Source organism: Vipera ursinii (assembly GCF_947247035.1).
Source record: "Vipera ursinii genome assembly, chromosome: 2".
NCBI classification, from domain to species: domain Eukaryota; kingdom Metazoa; phylum Chordata; class Lepidosauria; order Squamata; family Viperidae; genus Vipera; species Vipera ursinii.
In genome coordinates this window covers 59,069,429-59,082,622 of record NC_139513.1, presented here as the reverse complement: position 1 = coordinate 59,082,622, position 13,194 = coordinate 59,069,429, and the positions used below count along the sequence as shown (strand labels likewise).

At 37.8% G+C, this 13,194-nt stretch overlaps 1 protein-coding gene across 3 annotated transcripts in view; it reads left to right on the top strand.

Moving 5' to 3' along the window:
• CACNA1D (calcium voltage-gated channel subunit alpha1 D) overlaps positions 1 to 13,194 on the top strand; it is a 272,427-nt gene that overhangs the window by 197,691 nt on the left and 61,542 nt on the right. For all 3 annotated transcript variants that reach the window (XM_083353210.1, XM_083353209.1, XM_083353211.1), the window contains 4 exons: positions 4,785 to 4,913; positions 6,395 to 6,460; positions 9,335 to 9,426; positions 12,393 to 12,552. In XM_083353210.1, coding sequence (XP_083209336.1) covers positions 4,785 to 4,913; positions 6,395 to 6,460; positions 9,335 to 9,426; positions 12,393 to 12,552 — 447 coding nt within the window. The remainder of the gene's footprint in view (positions 1 to 4,784; positions 4,914 to 6,394; positions 6,461 to 9,334; positions 9,427 to 12,392; positions 12,553 to 13,194) is intronic.

Genomic DNA, 13,194 nt, shown 5'->3' with positions numbered 1-13,194 from the left:
GTTTTCACGTTTGTTTTATTTTTAAGAATTTTTAAAAGCAAGATAATTAAAAAGTCTATTAAAATCACTAGCATTTTTTTAAAATACTGTCTGTTAAAAGCTGTACAATTACTTTATTTAGTTACGTTTTGATGAAAAATATATATCACCATTACAGATTCTAGCTCTACATAACTAAATGATTCATTCTCGATTATTCAATACAGGCTTACGATTGTGAGTTTTTTGTGAAATTTATGTTCTGAAGTTAAAAAGTATAATGAACAATTAGAAATATATATTTTACACTGTTTCTCTTTTATTCTTGGGACAGCCAAATACCTGTGGTTGTGCCAGATTTCTGAAATTAGTATTAGCAATTAGTTAGCCTTCTCAGTTGTGAAAAAGTAATAAAGTGTTTTGGAAAATTCACTATGGACATATTTATCTTTATAAGAACTTATGGTAATGTTAACATGTCAAGCTGAGAAATAGTTTGGATAGCTACTGTAGAGTATTTTAAGAGCATGTTCATTATTTGTTTAAACTGTTTGATTCAACAGAACTTTAAAATTAAGGTGATATGGAAGAAAGAGGAGGTTCATATTTATTCAATGGTATTTACTTTGAATGATGGATTACCAACCCTTCATAAAGCATGGAGGGATGTTTGCTGTGAGATATGATTCTTGTCAAGTAAGAACAAAAGGAAAGCTCCTCATTGCCAATAAAACCAGACTTTTTTTCTTCTGATGGGCAGCAAGTAACCACAGTCCCAAATTATGCATATCATGTGATCAGGATCAAGAATCAAATGAGATCTTGTTGTATCTCATTTCTCTTTCTTCCTTAGTCACATTTGGGTGATGGTACTTCAGGGTGCATAGACCTGTTTTCTATATGGCAGCCCTTTGATTACTTGAAGACAATTATTGTGTCCAGATTAAATGCTTATCTTACCATCCTTGATTTCTTTCCTTTGGACATGTTCCACTTTACATGTGTCCTTCCTAAAATGTAATGATCAAAACTTTATTCAACATGCAGTCCAATCAATGTGGAACATCAAGGAACAATTACATGTTTTAAAAGCTTTAAATTTGTTTCCAATGTTGTCTTCTACACTGAGCACATGACAAGCTCGCATGGGTCACAATTACAGGAAGGTAGATTTCATCTGAAATTTAGGAGTAGCAGTAACAACTTAAACAGTGGAAGTGTGCTATTTCTCTGCTTAGGGCTATTAAATATATCAGGTATATTTTGTGAGAGTTCAGTACTATATTTCTGTAGCTTTAACAATTCTGTGCAACCTTTCAAAATTATTTTGTGATTATGTATTTAATTTATATCCCAACTTTCTACCCCGAGTGCGTTCAGGCAGAGCAAGATGGCAGAACATCTTGTCCCTTTTAAAACATGCATTGCATTCACAATTCACAGAAAAAAGCAGAGTGTTTGGTTGCATGCTTGGAACTGCCTTCTTGATATTTTTCATATGTGCCTTCACTCCCTATTCCAAAGATGTCAATAAGCTCAGAAAAATAAATAATATACTCAGAAAAACTACAAAACTTTAAATTCAACCTAATATGAAACTGAAAACAGAAGCTACAAATAGATACATGCAATCAAAAGTAAAATAAAACACGACTGGAAAAGTGTGTGTGTGTGTGTCTCTGTGTGTGTGTGTGTGTGTATACTGTTGGTGTCTGCACTGTGCTCATGGAGCATGTCACCAGTCTGTTTGTTGAGGTCGGCCGTATTTCTTTGAGTTGTCGCACATCCGTTTTTGGGGGATGTAGTTGTCTCTGAGTGTCTGTTGTCAAAAGTGGATTGCTGATAGTTCCATGTGTTGTAGCCATAGCTCTAGTCATTACCCATGTTCTTATACCAGAGGTTCTAAATAGTTGCTGCTCTTCTTCCCTGTGTTCTAAAATGCAGGGTGGTTGTGTGTTTGTGCAATCTTGATTTTGATACAATGGGGTGCTCTGTGAATGCTTGCACTGTTTGCCTTCATATCGCGCATGTCGTTCCTCTTCCCAGTTCCTTAGTGCCTGGTATGCAGGGGGGAGGTCTATGTGCCGGTTGATAGAGGAGTGGTTTGAAAACCAAGCTTCCTTAAACAAGCGGCCGCCTTTAATGTTGTCACTGGCAATTGCCTCGGTCCCTGTTAGATTAAAGACGTGGTTGTGTGTAGCCATGTGTGCCCACACCTGTGAATGTTGTTCTTGTCTTCTAATAGCGAGCTTATGTTCGTGCACCCTAGTCCTGTCGTTTTGCTGTCTCCCCAATGTAATTGCAATGACGTGCGCGATATGCATAGCTGACTCAAGAATTCTGGGAGTTGAAGTCCATGAGTCATAAAAGAGCTGAGGTTGCCTACCCCTGGCCTATACTGTTCTTGAAAAAATGTTCTTGTAGGATAATATAGGTTAACCTTCTCCAACTTCATACCCTACAGTATTACCTGGATTGCAACATGCACAATTCCCAGATTACATTTGAGGATTTGCAGTTCCATCATATCTAGAGGGCACAAAGGCAGGAAATAGATTGTAAAACAGGGACTTATCTGAAGTTGCTAAGCATTCAGATCTCTGTACTATGAAAAAAAAATCAGAATAATGCTGAAAGCATAACTTTTTATAAATCATGAATTATCATCCATCTAAATTCAAGTGTGCCGTCAGAGTTACCAATACACTGTTGTTTTGTTCAGACAGAATGCCAAGTATTTATCTTAGAATAGACCATACTCATTACTTGTAAGTTCACCATTCTATGGAATATCCACCGCCAGCGAATAACTCAACAGCCCTTTGTCAAATTCTGTTCTGTTATGAATCAGTATGATGACCAAAACAACAGTATTAGAGTTCAAATATCAAATTCAAAACAAATTTCAAATACTTCTAAGTTTTATAGTAAAAAGGGCAATAATTTCTATAGAGAGACACCATTCTTTTCTGTTTCACTTTCTCTGTTCCTCTCTTTACAACTTCTCACCTTAAAAAATTGTGATAGTGTTACTTCTATGCCATCAGCTCCCAGCTCAGTTATGATAGCTACCCACAAATTGAAGACTAATGGATCAATAGAGCAGGGCTTTTCAACCTTTTCACCCATTGTACCACTTTTAGGATATGGCAAAATCCGAGTACCACCAGTCACCTAGCAAGGTGTCAAAAACTTGATGACCAAAAAAAAGAGGGAAAAAGTTTAGTCCTCGACTTACAACAGTTCGCTTAGTGACTGCTCAGTTACAATGGCACTGAAAAAAGTGCCCCCCCCCAGCCACAGCTGAGCAAGACCCCTGCCTGGCCACCCGGTGGTGCTCTTCCTCCTGTCCGAGGTTTTCATTGTTGTGAGCATTTCTGTTGAGCATTTCTGTTGAGGATTGGCAGCGGGGGTGGGGGTGGGGTGTTTGGTTTTTATTCCCCCCCAATCTGCTGGGTGGTTGCAACAGGTTTTGGTCACTTTACATGACCCTGGGACACTGTGACCGTCATAAATATGAATCAGTTGCCAAGCATCTGAATGTAAATCACAAGACCCTGGAGATGCTGCAACATTCCAGCTGATTGGCGCTTCTTCTGGGCTCAAAAGCGCCAGGATCAGCGCCAAGCTCCAGCTGGAGCTCGGCACTGATCCTGGCACTTCTGCTGAGCCCTGACAGCCCTGCAGCTCCAGCCGTCTCTCGCTCAGGCTTGTGCGGTGCTGCCACTGGTTCAGCTCATTCCCCTCCCCCATTACCACTTTTCTAGGATGGTTGCATACCACCGGCCAGGTGCCAATGTACCACAGGTACCCGTACCAGTGGTTGAAAAGCCCTCTAATAGAGCTTTTCCCTACCTGATGGTTTCCAGATGCATTGGGACTCTGCAAATTACATGAATATGGTAAGAAATTTGGGGGCTGTGATCCCAACAGATATGGAAGACATCATTTGGGGGAAGGATGATTTAGAGCAGGGGTGTCAAACTCCTGGCCCATGGGGCGGACGCGTCACGTGGAAGCCATGCCCACCCCATGGTCAGCAATGGCAAAACTGTCCCGATACATTGCGTGACATCACGTGACGTCGCAAGTTTGACATGTCTGATTTTAGAGGGAAGCCCATCATGATAATCAACCATGGTCAGATCATTCAATGATAACAAAGTGTATCTTACTATAGTGGAACATAGCATTTTGCATAGTTCTGTCAGTAATGAAGGCATAGGTCCAAAGGATTTTTTTTCTTAATCAGCATCATATTATGAAACTTTAATTTGAATTCTTTTCCCCCATCTTCACAGTATCGTCAAGTAGAATTATTTTTCAGCATCTTTACTTTGATTTTAATACATAATGTTCTTAATTTTTTAAAGCCAAAGCCAACTGAAACTGTCACAACTGATGAATCTGGGGTAAGATAGCAAACTAACCCCAGTGATTGTACCTCTACTTCAAGCTTATTCTTTTTATTATTCTTTCCTCCACTGGTTTATCTGTATTTGTCCTAGAAAAATGTATGCAGTGATTTGATTTTGTTGTCAGTGTACCTATCAAACCTTACTACAGGCATATTCAACATGATCCTATTAACAATGTAGAAAGCATGGAAATGCATGTGATGAGTGAAGCATTTCTACGGATTTTGTGTACCAGCATGTAATTTTTTTCCTGTCACATCATGCTTATAAAGTTGAAAAAGACCCAGAGACATATATTCCAACCTTTCACCTTTGCATTTGTTATTGTTTTTCTCTTTCCTGTATTCTGGCTTTTACATGATTTGATTTCTGTATAATACCCTATAGAACAGTGAAGACAGCGCTAGAATCTCCATCACATTTTTCCGTCTGTTCCGAGTGATGAGATTAGTGAAGCTGCTCAGCAGGGGAGAAGGAATCCGAACTTTATTGTGGACATTTATTAAGTCATTTCAGGTAGGCGTAACATTTAAAATAATTGCTTTTTTTAGTTAAAATGCAATGTATTAGGTATTGCATGGTGATCCAGAATGAAATACAATATAAATAAGGGTGATGTGTATTATCAAGAGGTTCAATATCTCTGTGTATCACTGTTGTTCATATATACTTCTCTGTGTGTTTGTCTTTGTGTGTGCATGTGCATGAATATGCATATATATGCATATATATGCATGTACATCTGGATTTGCATCATATTGACTGGAATATATAATAATTACATTATTTTTTGTTTATTTTTAGTTATTTTTCACATTTCTGTACTGCCCAGCTCCCTCAAAGAGGGACTGGTGGTATACAATAAAATGCTAAAAGATAAAACAGTATATATAAAAGCTAAAACATTTTAAAAAGTGTTAAAAGGAGACAAGAGATTAAATTTAGTTAAAAGGCCAAAGGAGGCCTTTCAGGGAACTAACCAGGCCCGTGGCTACATATTCCCCTGGGCAAACCATGGCAGAGCCATGTCTTAACTCCTTTTTGGAAGGCCAGGAAAGTGGGGTCCAGCCTCATCTCTGGGGAATAATAGGTGGGCAATAGCTCTGTTCCTAGAACCCACCAATCAGAATTCTTTAAATGATGGGGTCTGTAACATACCATCCCTGCCTGATCAGGTGGGATGGGCTGATGTGATGGGATGAAGATGGCTCCATGGGTATCTTGGCCCCATATCATGTAGGGCTTTAAAGGTCACAACCAACCAACAAGGTTCTGATAAGGGGTTTGATTATATCTAATTAAATCTGAATGATATAATAATCTACATAGCATTTAAATTGTGCCTGCAGTTCTGATTAAACATTTTTACAATTAAACATTTTTACAAGAATTTAGTGAGGCATATTTTCTGTGTGCCTATGGTTACAGACTGAGAATAATAACCTAATTTGTAACTGTTGCTGTTATTCCAACCATGCTAATTCTTCATTCAGACTTCCTGCCATCGTGTTTCTTAATTGTTCAATAAGATGGAAATTACTAATTAAAATTATTAGTAATTTTGGAATACTAGTTTCCAAAGAATTTATTAATCATAAAGTGTAATCCTATCTACATTATTTTAAAATAAGATTTAAAATGTTTGTATTGGTGTTTATATTTATGCCCTGTGAACCGCCCTGAGTCCCTTTGGGAGAAGGGCGGTATAAAAATCTCAATAAATCTAAATCTAAATCTAAAATAAAATAAGACTCAGCTTTATGTTGAGTCACCACCCCAAAATAGCAGGCAACACTGAAGTCAGCAAATTAGTGTAATTTAGTACAACATACCTTCATGTGTTGATAGCATTTTAAATAACTGTAGAGCTTTCCCTGCCAGTCCTTGTATATTTATTTTCGATGAGTGGAAATTAAAAAGAGAAAAATGTATAGTCCATGTGTAATAGCTTCAAAAATAGATGCAAGTTATTATTTTCAAACTTGTTTTCATTTTAGGCTCTACCATATGTTGCCCTGCTGATAGCTATGTTGTTTTTCATCTATGCGGTTATTGGAATGCAGGTAATAAAAATAAATTATTTTTTTCCTGATGAGGAAGTATATGATGAAAGCCAGTTATTAAACATGTAGAAGAATAAACTCTGCTAAAATATAAGGGATAGGAAATTGACAATCTCTTGCCTATCTGAGATAAGATAAGATAAGATAAGATAAGATAAGATAAGATAAGATAAGATAAGATAAGATAAGATGATAAGATAAAATAAAATAAAATAAAATGATAAGATAACCTTTATTGTCATTTTTTTTTACTGTGGGCACAACGACACACATCAAAAATGAAATTTAGTTACCTGCTCTCAAAGTGGAACACATACACGACACACACCTAAACATACTATATACAACATATGTATAGACCCACACCCCTACATATACATAACAAATAAATATTAAATAGTGTCCATCTTCAATATATAATGGAAGGAGGAAGCTTGAGCGTTCACAAGGTTAATGCTGTATGGAATGAAACTATGGCTGAATCTGGATGTTTTGCTACGGATACCACAAAGCCTCCTCCCAGAGGGTAACAAGGAAAAGAGGTGGTGAAGAGGATGAGTAGTGTCCCAGATAATCGTATGGACCCTGCTCAAGCAACGCTTCTGTGCTATGTCCTGGATGGAGGGGAGGGAACTGCCAATGATCTTTTCGGCCATCCTCACCACTCTCTGCACCGCCTTCCTGTCTGAAGCAGTGATGCTTCCAAACCAGACTGTGATGCTGTATGACAGGATGCTCTTGATCGTCCCACTGTAGAAAGTGGTAAGGACAGAGGAGGAAAGGTGTGCTTTTCTCATGTGACTCAGAAAATGCAGGCTGTACCCACTTCACCAGTGTCTCGCTGATGAACAACCAAGCCAACTTACTTGTTAACGGCACCCAGGAATTTGATGTATTTACCTATATAGAGAATGTGCTAATTTGCTGCCGATACTTTTATTAAGATTCCTGGCTAAACTTAGCAGTTAAAAATAAGTTTTTTTAATGCCTGGACTGAACTGGGGTCAATGCTATTTAATTCATTAACAAATGGGAAATGAGGTTTGTATATTGCAACACCTTATTACTTTCAGAGAGGCAATTACATGGCAATTGACATAGTCATAGATAAACCAATGAAATAGTGATCATTAATCATAGCAACAGAAAAAAATACATATTAGGAATTAGGACTGAAAATAGAACAACTACGTAAATATAAATAGGATCTTTCTTTAAATATCACCTATTACAGAGAACAGTTGCAGATAAATACAGTAAACATTTTGAAGGGCTAAACTAGCTGCTTCTTAACAAAGTGCTGGAATATTTGGTGGTTGGAGAAAACAAAGCACATGAGTATATATAAAAACTATAAGTAAGTCCCCAAAGGCTTCTTGGGGGTTGAAATTTCTGCCCATTGTTTTATTTTCCATTACTTTTTCTCCATTTTCTTTCATTTCCTTTCTTACCTCTTATAATTGTATCAGTTTTTCTCATTCAGTCTTGCTCTCTGAGCCTGTTTGTCATAGCACAAAGATGCTCCACAAACCATTTTTAGAGATATTTCTTCACACTGTGTGCCACAACTAAACAGCTGCTTTCCTGCATTCCACTCCCATCGGAAAATCACACCATTCTAAATTTTGCTGCCTCTACAATGCATGCCCACCAATATAGAGTTTAAAATATACCCTTGATAAAGATATGCAGGAACTATTACCTTGGCCAAAGAATTAAGTCCAAATAATATTTAAAATTGGCTCAGGCAGGTGCTTTCCTAACTCTCTAAACTATAAGGAGAAGGAGATACAGCCCAATCAGACTTTCATGATTCTTTTATTAGTCAATCTCAATAAAAATAATTATTGTGTGAAGCTGATTTTCTGGTCTGGACTACCTGATGCTGGGCATCAGAATGGGTCTGTGTTGTGCTGCTATCTATATGTTGTTAAAATGCAAAATCCCATATTAAGATTGAAATTCCAACCCAAAGGAATATACCCCATTCAGTGAAAAGCCTCTACCAGTTGGTGACTATTCCATGCGCTCATCAACTGAATAATTACTTTTCAAAAACTTTAAAGTTATGGCTCAACTATTCATTTACAAGGTAGCAGCAAACCATTAAATTTTAATATTGTGGCTGCTTGATAATAAGCCAATTCGTTGACAGAAAGATGAAAGAAAGAAGCCAGCCCTATAGTGCTCAAACCCAGCATCTTGAGGAGCAATATTAGAGAAGAAACCACATTCAGAGTATAACACCTTAAGCTGTTCCCTGGCTGCCTCATCTACATTTTAAACTGAAATACAGGCAAAGACCCACCAGCCACCCACAACCAGAAGGAAGAAATGAGTGACACAGAAGGGGGAGAAGACAATAGAGATGGAGATGATATGGCAAATATGGCAAGGGGGCAAACAACGTTTTGGATGTTAGAGAATTAAATAAATGTGTTTAAGCTATCCAAGCATCAGTTAACTAAGAAAGATTGGGGCGGGGAGTCTACAGTTTTAACTGGAACATAGACTTATATAAAGACATTAACTTCTTTATATCATAGAGGGCAATCTAGTTGTATATAGCTTCATTTTTGTCAGTAATAGAGTTTCATCCAATTAATTCATATCTAGAAGTCTTATTAGGTAAAACAATCCAGAATAAGGGATTAAAAACTGGAGAGCTGAGGTTTACTACCAACCTGTCTTGTAAAACCTGACAATTATTGTTAAGGATCAATGTGTTAGTAAATTATTATTATTATTATTGGGATTCAAAAATAGGAAAGGTTTCATATTACAAGCATCTGACTCAATACTGCAGAAAACCAACTGTTGGGCTTATCAAAAGTGCAAAAGGTTACCATGGGTAAGCTGTTACTTCTCTTTCAGGTATTTGGCAAAGTTGCTCTGAAAGATGGCAGTCAAATTAACAGGAACAACAACTTTCAAACCTTCCCCCAGGCGGTGCTTCTTCTTTTCCGGTAGCATTTGTTTGTTATTACTGGCATAGAGTTCATAAGGATCCAGTTTGGTCTAGTGGTTAAGACACTAGGTTAGGAAATAGGACATTGTGTGTTTTAGTCACAGCTTAGGCATGAAAACCGGCTAAGTGATTTTGGACCAGTCACTTTCTCTCTCAGCCCATAACATCAGGCTAGGGCAATAAAACAATTCCTGTTGCAACCAAATGGATCAACCTTTGATTGACCTGAATAAAGTGTACCCTGAACTTGCGGGGGGGGGGGAGAATAGAGTTCAAAAATGTGTGGAATGGTTTTGTGGTAGGTTGTGATAAAACTCTTTATTTTTTTCTTTTATTAAATTTCTTTATAAGAAATTAATCTTCTGTTCCTTCAACAGTGCAGATAATACATAGGTCATAAACAAGTAAAATATTTAATGTACCTTAATCTAGGATGGGACATACTTTTGCTGGAATTTCAAGTATTCCACATATATTTAATCTGCTAATAAATTCAAAGTGATAGTGAAGAAGCTAGAATGTAAGAAATGCCAGATTCTTGTTTGTTCTTTTATCATTTGGAGATTTTTAATGAGATACGATTTTCAGACCTTCAATGCTTTACTTAAAAAGAAATGAAAATATTCACTTTAATTTCTACCACATTATAAACAGCTTGAAACAGTTGTCCTGTTTGATACTTTTCAGAAAGCAAAAAAAGCCACTTCATGAGCCACTTCATTTTTTATGTAGTCATCATTAGCTAACAGGAAAAGAGAAAGGACTGCAGGAAATACCTTGCAATGACTTCCAATTAAAATGTTGATTGCCAAAGATAAATGTGGAAATGTGTAATTGAATATGAGTAGAAATTACATATAAGAGCTAAAAGGCAATTTAGGTAGCCTAATCATGTGCTGTCCACATATCATCCCTTAGAAAAAGGTAAAGGTTCCCCCGCACGTGTGTGCTAGTTGTTTCCAACTCTAGGGGCCGGTGCTCATCTCCGTTTCAAAGCCGAAGAGCCAGCGCTTGTCCAAGGACGTCTCCGTGGTCATGTGGCTGGCATGACTAGACGCCAAAGGCGCATGGAACGCTGTTACCTTCCCACCGTAGTGGTCCCTATTTTTACGTGCTTTCGAACTGCTAGGTTGGCAGAAGCTGGGACGAGTAACAGGTGCTCACTCTGTTACGCGGCACTTGGGATTCGACCCGCCAAACTGCCGACCTTCTGATCGACAAGCTCAGCGTCCCAACTGCCCCAAATAACATGATGGTATAGTTAGATATCTCCCTGTTATAATTATACATTCAGTAGCTTCTGTATCCCTGTTCTGTCCAATGGGGTTGCAAGGAACAAGATCAACAAATTCAAAGCTGGGACATTCATAGGAAAAGCAGGGAGGAAAGCCCCATCCAGGAACCAGAAGGTGCAGAGGTAGCACCATTGCAATTAGACAATATATAGTACAAGCTAGTTAACCAGCAGACTAAATTCAGACTAAGAAAATTTGGTTAGAGTTTGTCTACATAAGTATAAAGGTACATAGGTTGGGGGAGGGGAATGACTGTGAATGGCATAGGAAAGCAAATGATGAAACCTATATTTTGACTATACAACAAAACCATGTGACTTACATTATATGCACTCAGTTTTGGGATGCAAATACTAAAGGCCAAGGTGGACATTTCATGATTTGTGTCATCAACATGGTTTGTCCCAGATGCCTATACAAAGGAAGAGTGTAGCTAATACTCTCTTAAAATTGGTTTTGTCTATTTTTAAAAAATAATATGGTTATCTGTCTTGTACATGAATTCTGGGTAGCTGACAACAATCAACAAAAGCAATAGAATAAAACCTCCATATAGCAAGTAAAAAACAAATTAAAACATTCATAACACAATAGTAAAGCGCTATATACAGTATCAGACTCAACAACACAAACCACACTTACATAGGGTTGTCTGTTTTCTTCAACATCTGGGGGTAAAAATCAAGTCTTCCCACTCTTCTGGGAGGGTGGGAACTGAGCAGGATGCATGGGGGAGACTGCTTCATAAGTAGGTGCCATAACAGAAAGGTGCAGTTGGTCCTTGGTGTAACAAGATGGTATTATTTAATAGAAGGGATGGTGCACACCTGCCCTATCAAATTTATTGGGGAACAACAGAGATGATCTTGGAAAAACTGTTCAGAGATGGCTACAACATGTGCAAAAACATGCTTTAACGAATGAAGGCGAATATACATGTCCCAGGATAACGTTGCAGGATCCAATCTGGGTCGGTCACTGGGACCTCAGAGGTTTCCTCTTCCGACCTTTTGGACTCGTGCCAGAGCCCTGAAGATGGGCTCCAGCAGGCATCCGAAAGCTCGGAAGACAAAACCTTTGAGGTCCCAGTGACTGACCCAGATTAGATCCTGCAAACATGCTTTAAGCTTGTGAAACAAGGAAAGCATTAGGAAGAGACCTGGCCTGACTCTACCCTGACTACCTGAAGTATAAGAGGGAAGGAGAACTAGGATACCTCCTGCATTGATTGTGCCGTTTCCAATGGTTGCCTAATGATACAGTGAAATAGGAGTTCTGCATGTTTTTGAATTTCTGGGCAGCTTATTTATTTAATCCTAAATTCATGAGGGCTTTAGGGGTTGCATGAACAAGCAGCCCAAGAATACAAAAACATGCAGAACTCCTATTACACTATATCATTAGGCAACCATTGAGAATAACTACTAAAAAACCCCCCAGCATAGTACATTAATACTGATAAAATCAATGTATTTATGCTTTCAAGATTTTAATGGTAACAATACATAAAGGTTTGATATATTTTTTAAATAAACAACATAGCATGATATCTCTTTACCATGCCCTCGCTCACATTTTCTGGGACCATTATCAGGCAACAATAATAATGTTACACTAGAAGAAACAATATTATTTGCCTTATTTTATCTTCCTTTATTCCATATTAAAGGTGTGCCACAGGAGAAGCTTGGCAAGACATCATGCTAGCTTGCATGCCAGGAAAAAGTTGTGACCCAGATTCTGATCAGAATCCTGGAGAAGAATATACATGTGGAAGCAACTTTGCTATCATTTATTTCATCAGTTTCTATATGTTATGTGCTTTTTTGGTGAGTCTAGAAAGTAAATTTTTGAATGGCTAACATTTGAGCAGACAAATGTACTGAAGATTAATTCTATTAATTCACAAAGCATTAGTTTAGTAGTTTAGTTTAGTTTAGTTTAGTTTTAGTTTAGTTTAGCTTATAGTTTCCTTTCCTTATTGCTGTTAGTTATGTGGTGCTCCACTTTCAAAGACTTTGAATGCTTGCAGTATTAATATCAGATGAAAACCAAAATTGAATTAATCTAATTATTATCTATCAGTACAATGTATCCTATTCAAGATAACATGCTCTTATTTTTCCTCAAAAGGCTTTCTGAAGGGAATGGATTTTACGGCTTTCCAAAAATATAGTAAGGAGAGGGTGTTATAAATATTTGGGGGTAAGATGTGGTCCCAAAGGAGAGGGCGATCAATGAAAAGAATCCCTGAAAAGGACATTTCCTCACTGGTGGGTCTATCAGCAAGCCCTCTATTTCTGATCTTAGTGGACTAGCAGACTCAATTTGGAGAAAGCAACATAAATGTATCCAGGCCCTGAGCTAAACAAGGGGTTAGGATAACAACCAAACATTGAATTGTACATGGAAGCTAACTGGCAGTCAGTGAAGCTCCTATACTAGAAGCTATGTTATACGAGCAAAGCTCT